This window comes from Varroa destructor, unplaced genomic scaffold (assembly GCF_002443255.2).
Source record: "Varroa destructor unplaced genomic scaffold, Vdes_3.0 BEIS01000006.1, whole genome shotgun sequence".
Taxonomy (NCBI): Eukaryota; Metazoa; Arthropoda; class Arachnida; order Mesostigmata; family Varroidae; genus Varroa; species Varroa destructor.
The window spans coordinates 4,186,751-4,202,203 of NW_019211459.1; the positions used below are offsets into that span (position 1 = coordinate 4,186,751).

The 15,453-nt window shown below is 39.8% G+C and overlaps 1 protein-coding gene across 3 annotated transcripts; it reads left to right on the plus strand.

Annotated features, from left to right (window-relative positions):
- Positions 1–1,201: 1,201 nt before the first annotated feature.
- Positions 1,202–13,250, plus strand: LOC111252617 (uncharacterized). Of its 3 annotated transcripts, none has more exons than XR_015330019.1 (5): positions 1,202–4,316; positions 6,259–6,429; positions 6,967–7,329; positions 7,471–8,369; positions 11,745–13,250. XR_015330019.1 is itself a non-coding variant. In XM_022810813.2 (4 exons), exons 1-4 carry the CDS (start codon positions 2,523–2,525, stop codon positions 7,702–7,704), a joined length of 2,562 nt encoding a protein of 853 aa, XP_022666548.1. In that variant the 5' UTR covers positions 1,202–2,522; the 3' UTR covers positions 7,705–9,159. The 3 variants fall into 3 exon arrangements, 1 of the variants encoding a protein (XP_022666548.1); XR_015330018.1 differs by lacking the exon at positions 11,745–13,250 and adding an exon at positions 8,638–9,159; XM_022810813.2 differs by lacking the exon at positions 11,745–13,250 and having other exon boundaries at positions 7,471–9,159.
- The last annotated feature ends 2,203 nt before the right edge of the window (positions 13,251–15,453 follow it).

The following is a 15,453-nucleotide window of genomic DNA, read 5'->3' on the forward strand; positions in this document are numbered from 1 at the left end:
CGCTTCCTTAATCATATCATTCATTCTTTCCGCTTTAGCCATTTTAATCAATAGGACCACTCGCAGCATTTTCAATGCGGACAAAGTACTTGAGGACGTGATTGGACCTAGAAATGCAATTATCCATATGAGGATTTCAGAGAGCCATCTAATTTAGTAACTCAGTAGGAGCGCAGGTTATGACTTTTTTTTTTTACGATATTTCTAATTTGTGTCCTACACCAGGCAAATCTGCTGTGTACACGCTGAGGTGCTTCCATATACAATTTTGAATGAATCGTTTAGACTTCTGCACAGTCGTCAGATCAATCGAACTGAAATCACGAATACACCTTCGCAGACGTTTCGGCTATGTTAACGTCTTGACAAATACAAAATACATTTGTTTTATCGCATTAAAAATATATTTGTATATATAGTCCAGACGAAGGGGAAACACATAAAGATCGTTCCCTTTTTCCTTAAACACATTCGATCTAATTGCGACGCATCGTATCATTGAAGCTCGTAGAGCAATGTTAAATCATATGTCTCTGTATAGCGGAACTTATTTTGCCCATATTTGAAGCGGCCTTTTGTTTTTTATATATACATATATATCTGTACAAGTATATTTTTTTTTATAGAACGATATAATACAGACTCTGATAAATCCTCACTGCGATAACAACTATATTTAGTATTTTTATTTAGCATACTACAGATACATTGCTTTTTATCGCATTATTTTCCCAACAAGTTTACTGAACTGGGAGTCAGAAAATCGGTCATGTTTCAATTTCTTAAGTGAATGTATTCTCTGGCATCAATTACATATGTCTGCAAGCGAGGCAGCTCATAACTACAGTAAGTCAACTTAGATTACCTACAGGGTGAATTGTAGGCTAAGTACAGCAACTCAGGCCTGTATCTCTAGGAGAAACAGTTATATGTACGGGATATGATTGTTTTAAGTTTAATCAGGCTGAACCGATAAGCCTGCTAGCTGTGACGGCTTGCGTGCTCGAGGACTGGGCAACCTCAATTTGTCTGATTGATGCGATTCGTTAGCGGCTAGTGTTTCTTATGCGAAGCAGCGCATTAAATATAGCATTGAATGCCCTTCTTACTATATATATATATATATATATATATATATATATATATATATATATATAGTAAAATATAAAAACAATGACAGGATGAAATTATTGTATTATTGTGTATTATGTATTGTATTGAATATTATATTATTTCTCAAAACTGAGTTCCATAAAAGCAAGCAACTTATTATCCCAATAGTTAGTACTTAAATTTCATACTTGTAACCTACATCATTGGAACAGTTCGTATAAATTGCGTACAAACAGCAGCAGAAGATGCAACCACCATTACTGCGACCACCTACACAGAGACGAAAGCTATGGCCGATATAGCTGCGGTTACTCTAGGGTAATGCTATTGCTAGACCATTTAAGGGAATTCAGGACGGTTTAGGGAATTGGGCCGGATCCAATACCACAGCAGTACTGTCATTCACGCAGACAGTGGCGGAAACGTACTGGTCATCATCGATGGCCCGATACCGACCATTACCTGGCGATCAAGCAGCAACAGAACTTTATGAGTAGTGTCGTGCTTCGAGATATGGGCATTTGGCGCATAGCTTTACTCCTATTCGCGTTCTGTTCGCTGTCACTATTGTCCGTGCTGCTGCTGCTGCTGCTGCTTGCTGCCAATGTCGCTAGAATTGTTAGTGCTGTTCCTGCAGGGCCTCAATAGTGCCGGTAGTGCTTGTAGAGCCCACAATATCAACATGAGCCTTGTCTTCTACCGGGCAGCATATTATCGTTCACGTTGAAGGTCTCTGTCATTGCCTTGCTTCCCGTAGAACGAATGGTCGGGTTTGTCAGTACGGGGCTTCGTTTCTATTATCTATTGCACTGGTGCTCCTGCTACTACTGGAATTTCATGATCCTGACACTTTCGTCACCTGGTGGCGCTGCTCCTTTAGTCCACTGAAATGGCCACCTGGTCATGTAGTAGTAGCATCGACTGTAATGCTGTTTATGACGCGTGAGCCCGAATAGCGACGCTTGTCACGTTTACGACCTGCCGGGAATAGAGATAAACATATCATGTGTTTATGTGTGAGATGGAAGCTGGCATACTGACTCTTGTTTCGCTTGTCCAGAAGCACAATGTATAATGGTGTGTGGAGGAAAGGGAGCTAACGACGTTGTCGAACTTGTCGCTACGTAAAATACACATAGATGGTGTTGTATTTCGTAGATATATTATCCATCAGAATATTCCACCTATTGGAAAAAATAAGTAGAACTGTTCTCAGCTTCAAAGTAGGAATAAGTGTGGAAGGTGTTGGTGCGTTTGTCTGCAGGTACGTTACTTCAGTATAAGGCATCACAGAACAGCGGTACAGAATACTATGGATGTGCCGGTAGGATCACCGTTCTAACGATAATACATATCAATTAAAGTTAGTTCGAATCATTGAGCAAAAGGACCTGGAAGTTATACGCAGTATGCGGGAAATTGTTACAGTTGGAGGTAGTATAAGGCCAAAATCAATGTCGTCCTTTAAGAAAGAACTGGCCAGTGTATCAAAGAACGGACCTTCAACCAAGGTCCATATGCAAGCCGAAGCAGAGCAAAGGAGTTCATCTGAAACGGATCTTCAGCTTTGCCAGGATATTAGTACACTCCAGATCGTAGATTTTCCGTGGACTAACGGTGCTGTTCTCACCGAATTGATACATACTCCGTCAGCGAGCCAGTTTTCGGTTCCATTGATAGTCAGTGATGATGCTAGTTACTTGGAGAAGAACGCTGCACAGCAAATTCTAGAATCATGGAGCTCCTCAATGAAGATTTCCGCAAAAAATTGCCCTGATCGTAAGAAGCTTCAGACAGAGAAACGAAGTAAGGACAAGACAAAATCACTAAAAAGCAAGTCAGACGACCCCGAACCCGATCCATGTGACCCGGCCGATCTTACGAACCAGCAGCCTCATAGTCATCAGGTTTGCATAAAACGAAAAGGCTATTGTTCATTAGAATGCATGTCATCCTCTGACGAGGACGTAGAACATGCGAAATCAGAAGTACAGTACAGCAAATTGCAGACTGCAGTAGAATCAAAAAAAGGATTTTTACCAAAATTTTCATTTGGAAAGTTTAAAGCCACGGCCAACCCTGATACCTCCAGCGTAGAGAGTCGACAGCAACGAGCCAAAGAATTTACTTCAAAGATCACCCTTGAGCAGCCTGGAAAGACTACTGATTTTTACATGGAACAAAGGGAAATCCCTAGCGCCACATACCAAAAACGGGGTATACTGGGAATAGGTGGTCAACTTCGAAAGTCGCTCTTTAGAAAGCGTACAGGACGGCTTGGCGAAAAGGATAAAGAAGGCCCACTTGAACAAATTCGATCTGACGATGATGTGGACTCCCAGGATGAAGAGGTTTTGGCGTTTGCACCAGCCTCACAGATATTAGAAAGCAAAAAATCTGCAGCATCACCAACTGTTTCAGACGTGCCTACCGGCGAGCTGAAGGCAAAATTGCTTACTCCCGAGCGAATTCTTAAGAAACCTACAAAAGAAATACTAGTATCGCAACATGAAATTGAATCAAATGGTCCCATGTGGTATATTAAATCGGCAAAAGAGCTCAGCCGAGGTTTCAGCAGTACTTTAGTGCATACGTCTAAGACATCACATGATTCTGTGCCTAACGAACTCTACCTGGAGGAGGAAAAGACGACAAAAGCCGATAACAACAAAATTAAGAGCGAAGAACATCCACGGCGTAAGGACAAGAAGAAAGTTCAGGATGTTCTGTATAAACGAAAAAACAAGACTCAAGATGCCTCGGTCGAAGCCCAGCACGCTCTTGAGGTTCTTCGTCAGGTCGAAGGACTTAACAAGTACGACGCGCACTCATCGCAAGATGACGATAGTGGTCTTCGGCAGTACTTTGAGAAGGTCTTACCAAGCACAGTTGAAGAAATAAAAAAAGCAAACGCGCTCGCTGGTGCATTTCAATGGTTTCGACGTGGCGACAAAACAAAGGGGGGTCCTAAGCCAGAAATCGTCATCGAGTTGGCAACTGCGCCAAAGACATCTGATGTGTCTGTTCAGTTTCCAGAAGCTGCAGATGAACAAATTCAGAAAAGTATTAATTTTTCTCAGGCACTGAAAATGCAGGATTCAGAGTCAAAGTGGAGCATCAGCAGAGCGACAGCGGCTTCCCAGGAGCTACTGTGGAAAATACCCGAAAAAGAACAGCCCGTTTCAAACATAACAACCGAAATCGTAATACTTCTTTATTCCTACTTGCTTTAAAAAAAATGTGATTTTCATTTACTTACGTTAATGGGAGTTATAGAATCGAGTACTTTTTTGCATCTCGCTGTCCAGTTGTAGGTTCCAAAATAACGTCTTCCCTACTGGCTTCAAAACAATTCCTTTTATATACGAAACAAGTATAAACTCAAACTTTGATCATTTTTAAAGGAAAAAAAAGTTAAGCTTACACTTACGTGAAAAATGTGTTTACGGTGGAAAACAAATCAGAAATGTTTCAACTGGAAGTTCATTTTTCGTTTAAAAAATAGGCTCCCAAGAGATCTTATCTAACTGCGAAGAAGGTAATTTTTCGAAAGGTAAATCCAAATTTGTAGATTATTAATATTATCCAAATAGATCAAACAGATATTCAACGTTATATCGTCATCGATGAAATCGATTGCGGGCAATTTTTTTGACCTTTTTTTGTTCCAGGATAAACATAAATAAGTCATAAAGATATGTATAGACACAGTCATTGTACAACCCAACCGCAACTATTTAATTTCATTTGGATGTGCTGTAAATACGGTATCCATTATACAAGGCCTTATCGGCTCTTAGAAAAGAACGTTGAACTCGTATGATGTACCTATACATATATATGAAACAAAAACTAGCTCTACTCTTTTGTTGTTTGTCGTTAATAGATTTAATAGCAGTGAAGAAAGTAGACATTCAAAGAACGAACGTGAATAGGTTTCGTAATGATGGGGGTCGCACCTTCTTTAGAAGAATTTCCACCCAAAATGTTAACTTTTTAAGCCCTAATTTTTGGCAGGCTAGCTTGACAATGGTTAATTTAAAACGTAAGAACAACCCCATGGAGTCCCATAGTACTTCTTCTTAGACAACAGCCGACAATAGACTATAGTACTATAATATGTAAATAGACCGACTATAAACAATAGTCACTAATTTTGTGCTTGAGTACCACTTGAAAGCTGGCCTAATAACTGGGCCTTAAAACATGAAGGAAGTCTAGCCTCAGATCAGTGGCCGTAGTTAAAATACGTTTTCAAGCATAGCATGTAATACCGCACAAGTGTTGAACTGTCAAGCCGTACGATAAAAACAGTCTGCCAACATATGTAAGTGTATACTTTTATCATTTTTTTTGCTTGTAGATATATGCTGTTTCGGTAGTGTTACTTGTATTACTATTATTATTATAATATTATTATTATTATATTGTGTTACTTGTAGGCCCAGAGGCAAAGTTGACTTCCTGTGGACGAACCTAATGCTATTCCCGTAAATGTACAATGATTCTGGCAGTGTCTATATAACGCAGTCCTTGCTATTCGAGCAGTTCAGCTAGCATCTGCCTAATGCTCATTAATAGTGACTATCGCGTCATCCTGAATGAACAATATCGGAAACATGGAGCTCAAAAACGTTATTTTTTAGTCTTACTTATATACCGAGTGAGGCTACCAATATTTATTTTATATTTAATTTGTTCAAAATTGTCCTGAGGGTGCCGCAGCAAAAGCGTTAATTATTGTGGTAGACAAACTTCACTCTACACTTTGCAATTGTTTTAATTCCTACCTGTGACGCGGCTTCTTAATTACATTCAATATTGCTATAGAAAACAGTTAAAGACCATAGATTTGATTTATACTTGCAAATGCTTTAACTACTGCTATACCTACTTTAATTATACTCTAATTACTCTAATACCATCAGGACGGTACAAGATGATTGTCCATCAAGCGCAAAATCTAGCTATGTGTTCTATGTAGTAGCTAGTATGTAGCTAGAAACTGATCTATCTCACGAAATTCTGCAGTAAACTCAGATCTGATAACTGATAATAATATATGCGACCTGATTTGACTACTGTCAATGAAACAAATGAAGATCTGTTTGTACATTTATATGCGTCGTTTTCGAGCTCTGACAGACTGCTACAGGCGAAGACTCCGTCGAGAAATTACAAGCAGAGTTGGTGTATCGTTGTACGTCTGCAAATGAGAAGTTTCCGGTGGCACAGGCTACACTTCCGTCCGTTGATGACTATGTTTCTGGAGATTCGCTTCTCACACTTTCGTCACTCGATGTTAATGAGCACAAGGTGCGAGTAAAGCTTAAACAATGATCCTATATCGTAGTACTCAAATAAACACTTTGACATACACCTAACAGAGATAATAGCTTTTTCCTCAATGAATTTGAAAATTGCGCGCGCTCCAAGAACACACGCAAGTCCGTTGGCGTGGTTCGGATCGAAACAGTTCAATGCAAATAACCTACGACAGTGGTTTTTTGCGTCAACAGAAATAGGAGGCAATACTGCCTTTGCAGTTAAAGCGATCGGACGAAAGTACGAAAAGTCTTCAGTACATGGTCGAGTCAAATTTTTGCCTTGTAACTATGTTAATATCAAAATATTGTAGCACACTTATTATGCTCCTTACAACTATAGTTAATCTTGCACAAAAACAGTTGTTCTTGAATGGTGGTACAACTTTCATTCAAGTTTCTATAGATCGCTAGCCATTCGTAACACGCACAACTCGAGTCTTCATTAATATGATTACTTCCTGTTAAAAAGCGCCAAATTCCACCCAGTTCTATTATTTTACTAAAAGAAGATCGGCCTCATTTTCAGTCGGAGGGGCCGGCCACCGGTTCAGCTGAGTGCGGCTCCAACCTTAAGCCACCCAAGATACCAATATTCTCTGGATGTTGTCCTGCTCCCAATAAGACGGTGGACCTGGGTATTCCCTATGGGCTTACAAGGGACAATTCCAATGGTAAGGAAAAAGCGAAGGCTAAAGAGGAAAATAGTGACTTAAAGTCAAGCAAGGATCCGAAACACGTGGCGAAAAAAGGCGTCGGCCTCCGAGGAAGTGTTGCTCTTGGAGATAGTAGCAATGATATTACGAAGCAGCAAAAAGGGGCGAAGAAAAATAAATTCAGAGATAGTTCGAAGAGTTCCGCTGTAGCAATCGTTAAAACTGTGGCTAAACAGGTTTGTACTTCTCTATGAGCCTTATGTATTTTTCCTAGCTTTTCAACTATCTATTTAGCCTTTTTTTGTTTGGCAAAGTTCATTAGGCTAATGATGTAAGATATTGAAGTTAATTTTCGTATGAATTTGATACCCTTCCAGGTAATCGTGAAGCTTCGAGAACGTGAACAATGCAAACAACGTCATCGACGGTGTTTTCTCTCTGGAAGAGGCGCCGACATATCGAGGATGCCCAAATGGCGAAGTTGCCCTATTCTCGCGATGAATGAAACAATGTTATCTAATAGGATCACTTTAGTTAGGGACGTCATTCAGCACGTCGAAGAAGGGCAAACGTTTACAGATTCACAAAAGAACCGCCGGGCATCTTGCTAATGGCCGTTGAGCATTCTCCAAGTTGTATTGATAGATATGGAACGGAAAGCGTCTGTTGTGCATTTTACAAAAACCATTGCATTTCACAATTCTAATGTTGTGCTTGAATGTTATAATCCGTTAGTATTAGCGAAATCAAATTGGTTAGTATTTATGCAGCCTATATTATATACAATTCTTTTGCCGGACTACCATCTGGTGAAACGACTGCTTCTCACAAAGAACTCGAATGAGCCGAGCGAAGATTGTACGCCCCCGTACCGCCGCTTCCGTTTCTGGTACGAAGAACGTACAAAAAAGTGACTGCCCTGGAACTAAGAACACCGCATTGCAGTGTATGCTGGAATAGCGAAGTTGGCAAGTGTATCAAAAAATCTATGCCATAATAACACCAGAGTTGAATACAATAATTTGGAGGCCGCATGACTTCATATGTGTAGAAGTTCCATAAAGAGACTGGTGCCTCTGAAAGGATTTTTAAGCTATACGCATTAATTTTCACTATTGATGTTTACGTGAACACTTACTCTTTTTTCATAGGTATCATTTGGAAATTTTTATAAAGCACTGTTTCAAGCACGAAGCTGAAATTTTGTGAATACGGAAAAGGAGAAAGACCCTGAACGAAAACGCTAACCGTCTGCTTGATATCCGTGTCACGTGAGGTGAGTAAGTTAATCAATCAAAAGCGTTTGTCTATGAGTAAGTTACATGGGCAACAATATATAATTCTATTTAGTTGAATTTAGATTTTTGAAATATTAGATAGAATCATAAAGAATATATTATTTACAGTGAACTAGTCTAAACACGAGTCAATAAAGCTGGAGCCCGTCAAATATTTATTACACACATGGATTATTTGTGCGTATATATCTCTATATATATGTGCGCTCAAGTCTAACACCAGTTTCTTCTTGTTCTGTCCGTAAGTAAAACATTGAAAATACGGGTATGATTGTCAAAACATGGGAGAATCTTTTGTAGCGTTCGTGTATTTGATACCATACCTAACTTCTTTGGGATGCACCCTGAGCTATTTGGAATGGACATTGACAGCAACTACAGACCTCACTGTTTCAACAAGGCCAACAAAATCAAGATGTTTCTTTCTTCATGGGCACACATCATCGGAAAATGCCTACCAATTATCCATGGCTAATACGTGCATGATTACGCTGTCTAGATTTCGAACTCGTCAGTATTTGAAGCATGCACCTCCTGCGACCACAATCTGATTTGTTGAAAAAAATAGCTCTGGGTATCGTACTTGCAATATCGATCACAGACGATTGACAATATCCTATCAGTATGATATTATATCTGATATACAATTGAGTAGTAATATTCATTGGCTTAGATTTTTATCAAGTTCTTTTTAATCGTGGTCCGGAATTCATCACCATGCACAGTTTACGAATAAATGTATGAAGTTACGTGTAGCGTAAAAAAAGACGTGCAATTTCCATTATTATCCATTATTGTGATGTATTCATTATTATTTGGTGAAATAGACAAGGAGCATTCATGGGTATATGTTCCTATTATCCAATTCGAAGGAGCGAGAGGATCTGAGGCACGTGAACTAATCAGTGTTGTTGTTTAAATTTAAGCAATATCATTTGGCGATAAGCCTGTATCCAAGTGGCTTATAATCCCTAACAAGTAAATAGGACTCGACTCTATTGCCCCATGAGACTTTTTATATATATTTATCTTTACTACAAAACTTTAAGACATCTTAATGAAATAAAATTCGATGGAGGAGAAATATCGAGGCTCTAATAACCAGGAGACGAAACGACGAACCGGTAGGCCAATCAAGCCGGACTGAGTATCAGCGATAATCGGGCTTGTTGTTGCAAAGGGCAAGGACAAGTTAAATTACGCTACAACAGACGAATGCGTGTTAAGAAACGCGCGTTTCTTAGCTTTCTAATCGACTAAAATATTAGATACGGCTGAAAACGTTTTCGTAATAGGTACTGGAAAAATACATTGCTGCGTACACTCACATGATCTGGCAAATTCGCAGATGTTACGGTGTTCGTTCATAACTATCCCCGCACAGACTTTCAAATATTATATGGTCCAAACAATACGGAATGTACGAACCATACATACAAGATGCTTCGGGCTGTTTGCCATAGCAAATATTTGTTCAAGCATCTCTTTCTTCTTAGCAAGTTTCAGCTGGTTGAGGGCCCCCAATGGAAACCTTTGTCCAGTATAACAAATGCCTATAACGAGACACTCCCCACAGAAATTACACGCTATAAAATATATACAATCTAATTGAGGCTAAGGCGTTTTTGGATCTTAGAGAACCCAGAAATTTTAGTAAATAGCAACGCCAGCGGCAGAAGCAGCAGCAGTAGCAACAAGAACATTGCGTTAAAATTAACATAACAATTCCGCCCGTCTCGGTGCCTGCTTTGCGATAATCGAATAGATAGCTGTTACGTAAGCTGCTTAAGAACTGTGTTACCGTAATCTGCAACTACAGTGGGGTATGTTGCTCTACCGTCCTCCGGCGGTCTGCCGACGGCCCTTAAAGCAGCCATGTTCATAGTAAATCCCAATTCAGTATGAAAGCTCTTTCGAAACATCCAGTACACGCGACCTATGCAAGTACACTCCATATGCTCCGCAATAATCCTATCAAAAAAATTCGAAGGTCATATTCATAGGTCAAGTAACCTAGAGAACTGGACATTTCGATCGATTGTTTGGTTAATAAGCTCATTGAATATGATTTGCATTGTACGGTTGGCCTATGCAAAATTGATTTCCTCATAAATTGTGATATTGAAAGATACAAGTGTTCTTCTGAGCAAAGCCAATAACTAGAAGATTATTTTAGAAGCGGAAGAAGAGTCTGGTGCTACGACTGCCACACAAACCTCAAGGTCGATTAGCTTTCCTTCGAAATTTTGGCCTTTTATTTGAAGCACCCGCTTCAGAAAATGTGTGAAGATGAGAGAAGCGTGTTTCATTTAATTTTTTTTTTCTCCACGTTAAACCCCACTTCATTTTCTGTTATCATTCACCATTGGGGTTTGTACAATATAGATAATTTGCGGCATACATATGCGTCGGCAATGACCAGTGGACTCGCATCAGTACCATAATCGCTCCTAGGCTTCTAGATCCCTATCATATATTTTCACTAAGCGCATATTGGACTGGGATTGGTGAAACTGTTGATGTTTAACACTCGACACGCTTCGCACGGTCGTACCGACACATGGCAAATGACCCTATTGCAAAGTACAGCGATGGAAACGAGTCACATTAGTCATATTTGGCTTTTCCTATACTCAAAACAAGCATTTAGTTGCAAATGGACGACTGGTCATCCAGCCTCCAAGTTGATAACGCGATAGTAACCTACCAGGACTGAACTTGACCAAGAACTCGTTCAAAAAACTAAAATAACAATCGTTAGTCCGATAGAAATGTATCACGCACAGGACTGCCTACTGCAGCTTTCCAAGTGATGTTTGATTGGTGATTTCGCCGAATCCGTCCCATGGACAACCGTATCAGATCGCTACCTACGGTTATCCGCCTCGGAAGTTTTGGAGTGTTCTTCTAGCATCAGGACCCGTAAATTTATGGAGAAAGTCATGCTACAAACAATTCTCAACTACCGTATCTAAACCCACTATATTACACTAACGATTCATGTAAGCCTTGTCGAATCTGAAAAGGTGGCCTGGACCGACTATCGAAAAATCTAACTAGAATGGAACAATAGAAAGACATAGGTCAAAAAGTAAGAGGTAAATATCAATTTTTTTGGTTGATTCACCTTGACGCGCTGACATTTCTCACAGATTTATGTAGGAAATTCTAAATAAGATCTGGTTGAAAATCGGAGTTATACCTTTCAATATAGAGGTAGATGGAGCTATATAGAAAAATGTTTACCTCATTGTTTCGTTAGGGACAATAAGTGGCACAGGTTTAACCCATTTGTTAGACATTCTTCTATTATATTACCGAAGCGGATTTACTATTATTCATTTACCTTGCAGAAAGTACCAATTGAAAGCCTATATGTCGGCGACCTACATATTCCTACCAAGCGGAATATGGGTCACCAACGACTTCCACCTGTAGAGCTGAAAGAAGAACAGCTTTTTAGGATGGGCTTTGATCATCAGCTAGAGAAGCTGAAATATCCGACACCGAGTTAGGCTACACAGTCCCCGTGATAGTTTAATGGGTAACGTACTTGCCCGATAACTTTAGGCACGCGTTATTGCCTGGTTTCGAATTCATGGAAAGACGTTTCGCGATTGACAGCATGCCCTACGGGGCTACCGGGCGTAAAATTCGAAAGATAGAAGCTAATTGTGCTGCTCAGCGTGAAGTTCCCCCTGAATGGCCCGGGAAGCTGGCACATTGATGATTTGCATCTTGTTCGAAAAATGGCGCATCGTTCACGGCGTACTGAACTCTACATGACGATTATGGCTATGTATTGTTTTGGTAAAAACAGTTATCGGTAAAAAATCGTATCTATCATTCGTGGTCTAATGCATACGGAAGCAGTATTACATTATAAAAATAACGTCGTCGAGATTTTCCGAGAAAACAATTGTGACTCATAGCTAACAGCAACGACATATGGTTTACCGAGCGCGAAACCACGACGCTTTCGGTTATATCGCCATATATATGCGTATACGCATTTCTATTACGCTCAATTGTACTCGCGAATTCTCCATAAAATTGACATTGATTCCTGTATGCCTAAAATGCAGTAGCCTATGTATCTCCATCTCACTCTGACCCATATAACCCCCATTATGAATATGTAGTTCTCAACTGTCCCATACAGCCCTGTTTGCTGAAGTTTGATCAAAAAAAAAAAACTCAGTAACATCAATTGTACAATGTTGGAATTTGACCTTGTCCCATGTGACTCTGGTCTCATGTCCCCTCATATTCGTTTTAGACCTAAAAATATAAACAAAGGGTTCACATGTATCAAATTCGTTGACTAGATGTCTTTTTTGGCTGCTCACTTCCGAATTACTCAAAGAACAGTGTTTCTGCTGTTATTTTTCTTTTTGTTTTTTTCATACTTTGTAAATGTCTGCCTAGTTGACATAAGTATATATATATATATGCTTTCTTGAAGCATTAACAAATTGTACCGATTGGAAGGGTTAGATTCGTTTAGTGTATCTTTCAACGCTGTAATACATGTGCTTTAGCTTACGTTTAAAAAGTACTGAGGAGTAAAGTGGTAGTTTTTACGTAAATAGATAAGAGTTGATAAGGCATGCCTATTATCATAAGCTATCGAAGTGTGTTCAGATTAACCTTTAAAGGAAAAACCTGGAAAGAGATGAGCATGTTCGCAAAGAGAAGAAAAAAATTCATTGAAAAGATAAATTGAACGAAAGATATAGGTACTCAGCTGGAAGTTTCTCTTGTGTAGCACAACCGAATTTTGATAAATGTTATTTGCACGCCTCGTATGCGTTATAATGATCATAAATCGAGATTCTTATTTGAGTTTTTACGTACAATATAGTGTTTTTTGCGATCGCGCTTGTACACAATAAAAACGAACTGTTTTAGTGGGACATTTTTCAACTAGGTCTACCTTCATTGAGGCAAAATGCTTTTGACATTAGCTCTGGAAGGTGAGGCTTTCACTCAATAGAGATGTCGTGGTAAATAAGTGTCCCGCTTACGCGCTTCTGTTGAACAGTAAAACCTTCAACCTTTACATAATCTGCTTAAAACGTACCGAAGCAGTAGTATATTTTTCTATAGCCTATATACTTTCAAATAGCATTGCCATCTATCTAAACGGCCCGTCAAAGCTCATTTAGTTAGAAAGCTAGTATTAGATCGGTCGTAGTCTTGCGCATAGCGGCAAACAGCGCTGTCGTCCTTATCGTTTGGCATAGAAGCATCAATGTTAATCAAAGCTACTGGCATATTCATACAATGCGCTCGTCGTCATTGGCTGTTTAATGGCAAATTAACTAGATAGCACTATTTTACAAGTTATTTTCTTAGGCACAATGATAAATATTGACAGACGACGATCTCCTGATTGTCAGGCTAACGTAATGTCCGATTGTTAATGGAAGACACTGGAGTTGGGCTCAACGACAAACTGAGAGACAAGCTAACGTACGTCATTTAATCCTTTCCTATTCGCATCCGGTACGTTTCTTTTATACTATCGTTTGACAGCCTCCGAATAACCGCAAATGCTAGAACCACAAAAGCTAGAAACAGCGGGATTCCTTCTTCGTAACCTTTTCGAGATAACGTCGTGCTCTATGAGCGTCGGTTCTAGTTGACCACTCGCGCGGTACCCGTACTTTTGACTACCGATTCGAACAATGGAACCAGCACGGTCATCAAGACCCATGTTTGATGATTATACGAGACCTTCAAATAGCCGAGTGGATTCAACGATGGAGCGTGCTGGAGATTCGAAGCAAACAAATGTGAGAGTCAGCTGGCAAACATATCAATCTAGATTCGGAATGAACGGTGGAAATGTTCATAAAAGCAGCGATTGCGCTTCCACTTCCGCAAATTGTTACGAATCTGATGGAGACAGCTTAATCGATGAGTCCGATATTTCAATCTTTGCGCCGAAGCTGGAGATCCTAGACACTAGGTGTACTAAACACCTATCCCCAATGTCGAATGCTGCCAGCAAGCAAACGGCCCACTTCAGTCTGAAGCCAATATTCTTCCCAAAAACTGGGAGGAAACCTCCTGTTATTGCGAAGTCAGCTGAAGCACAACAGCATGAAGCTAGCTTAATATCTGACAATAGTAGGAGTTTCGAATGCTCTGTGATAGAGGCCAATGAAACACTATCTCGAAACACATCGCCTGATAGTGTTTTCAATTGCAGTGGTTTAAAGCTGTCGAAATTGTTCGGTGTTTGTAACAACAAAAAGCAAACTAAGTGTAGAAACCAAGACAAATCGGAAAGCGTGTTTTACGTCAACACAGGTCCGCTCGTTAGGCCCATCGAAGAATCCTCTTGAGGGTCGTATGTGCCAGAGCGAGTGTCCGCCGACAAGGACAACATAAGGCGCAAAGTCAATGAATAATATTATAGCAAAAAGTGGAATCTGATGGAAGTTCACATTGTGCGTATGACTTGGTGCGCTCGCAATCGCGCGCAGATTTAGGTGCTAGCGCCTTAAAGACGACGTAGAAAATTCATACAGTCGTCTGCAAAATCATTTTGTGCGTATTTATCAGTGTACTTGATGCGCAATAGAACGTTATGAGGAACGGCCGCTTATGGATCCAGCTAAAGTCGCGAGGTCTAGAAACAATCAGACCTCGACCGGCCTACAATTTAATGAAAGAATAACACGATGCCTTTTCTTTTATCCATTGTAGCCTGAAAAAGAGTCCGTAAATTTAACTCGTTAAGTCACCTTTAAAATCGAAATATACGCACAGAAATTTCTATGTTTTACTGAGAACGTTGCTTCTGTACGTATTTGTGGCTCTCGCATTACTAGAATCCTGAGTCTGTAAAAGTGACACATTTTGCTCGTATGCTGTATCCCGTCCACGACGTTTTCAGATGGTACCAAGCTGAATAGTCTTCATGTAAACTTATTACAAACAAGTGTTTCAGAAGTTACCGAATTCTTTGAACTATACTGTACATCGAAATAAGTTTGCCAACATTATTTACACATGGTCCCTAGAATATACTCCTAGAATAATAGCTATATT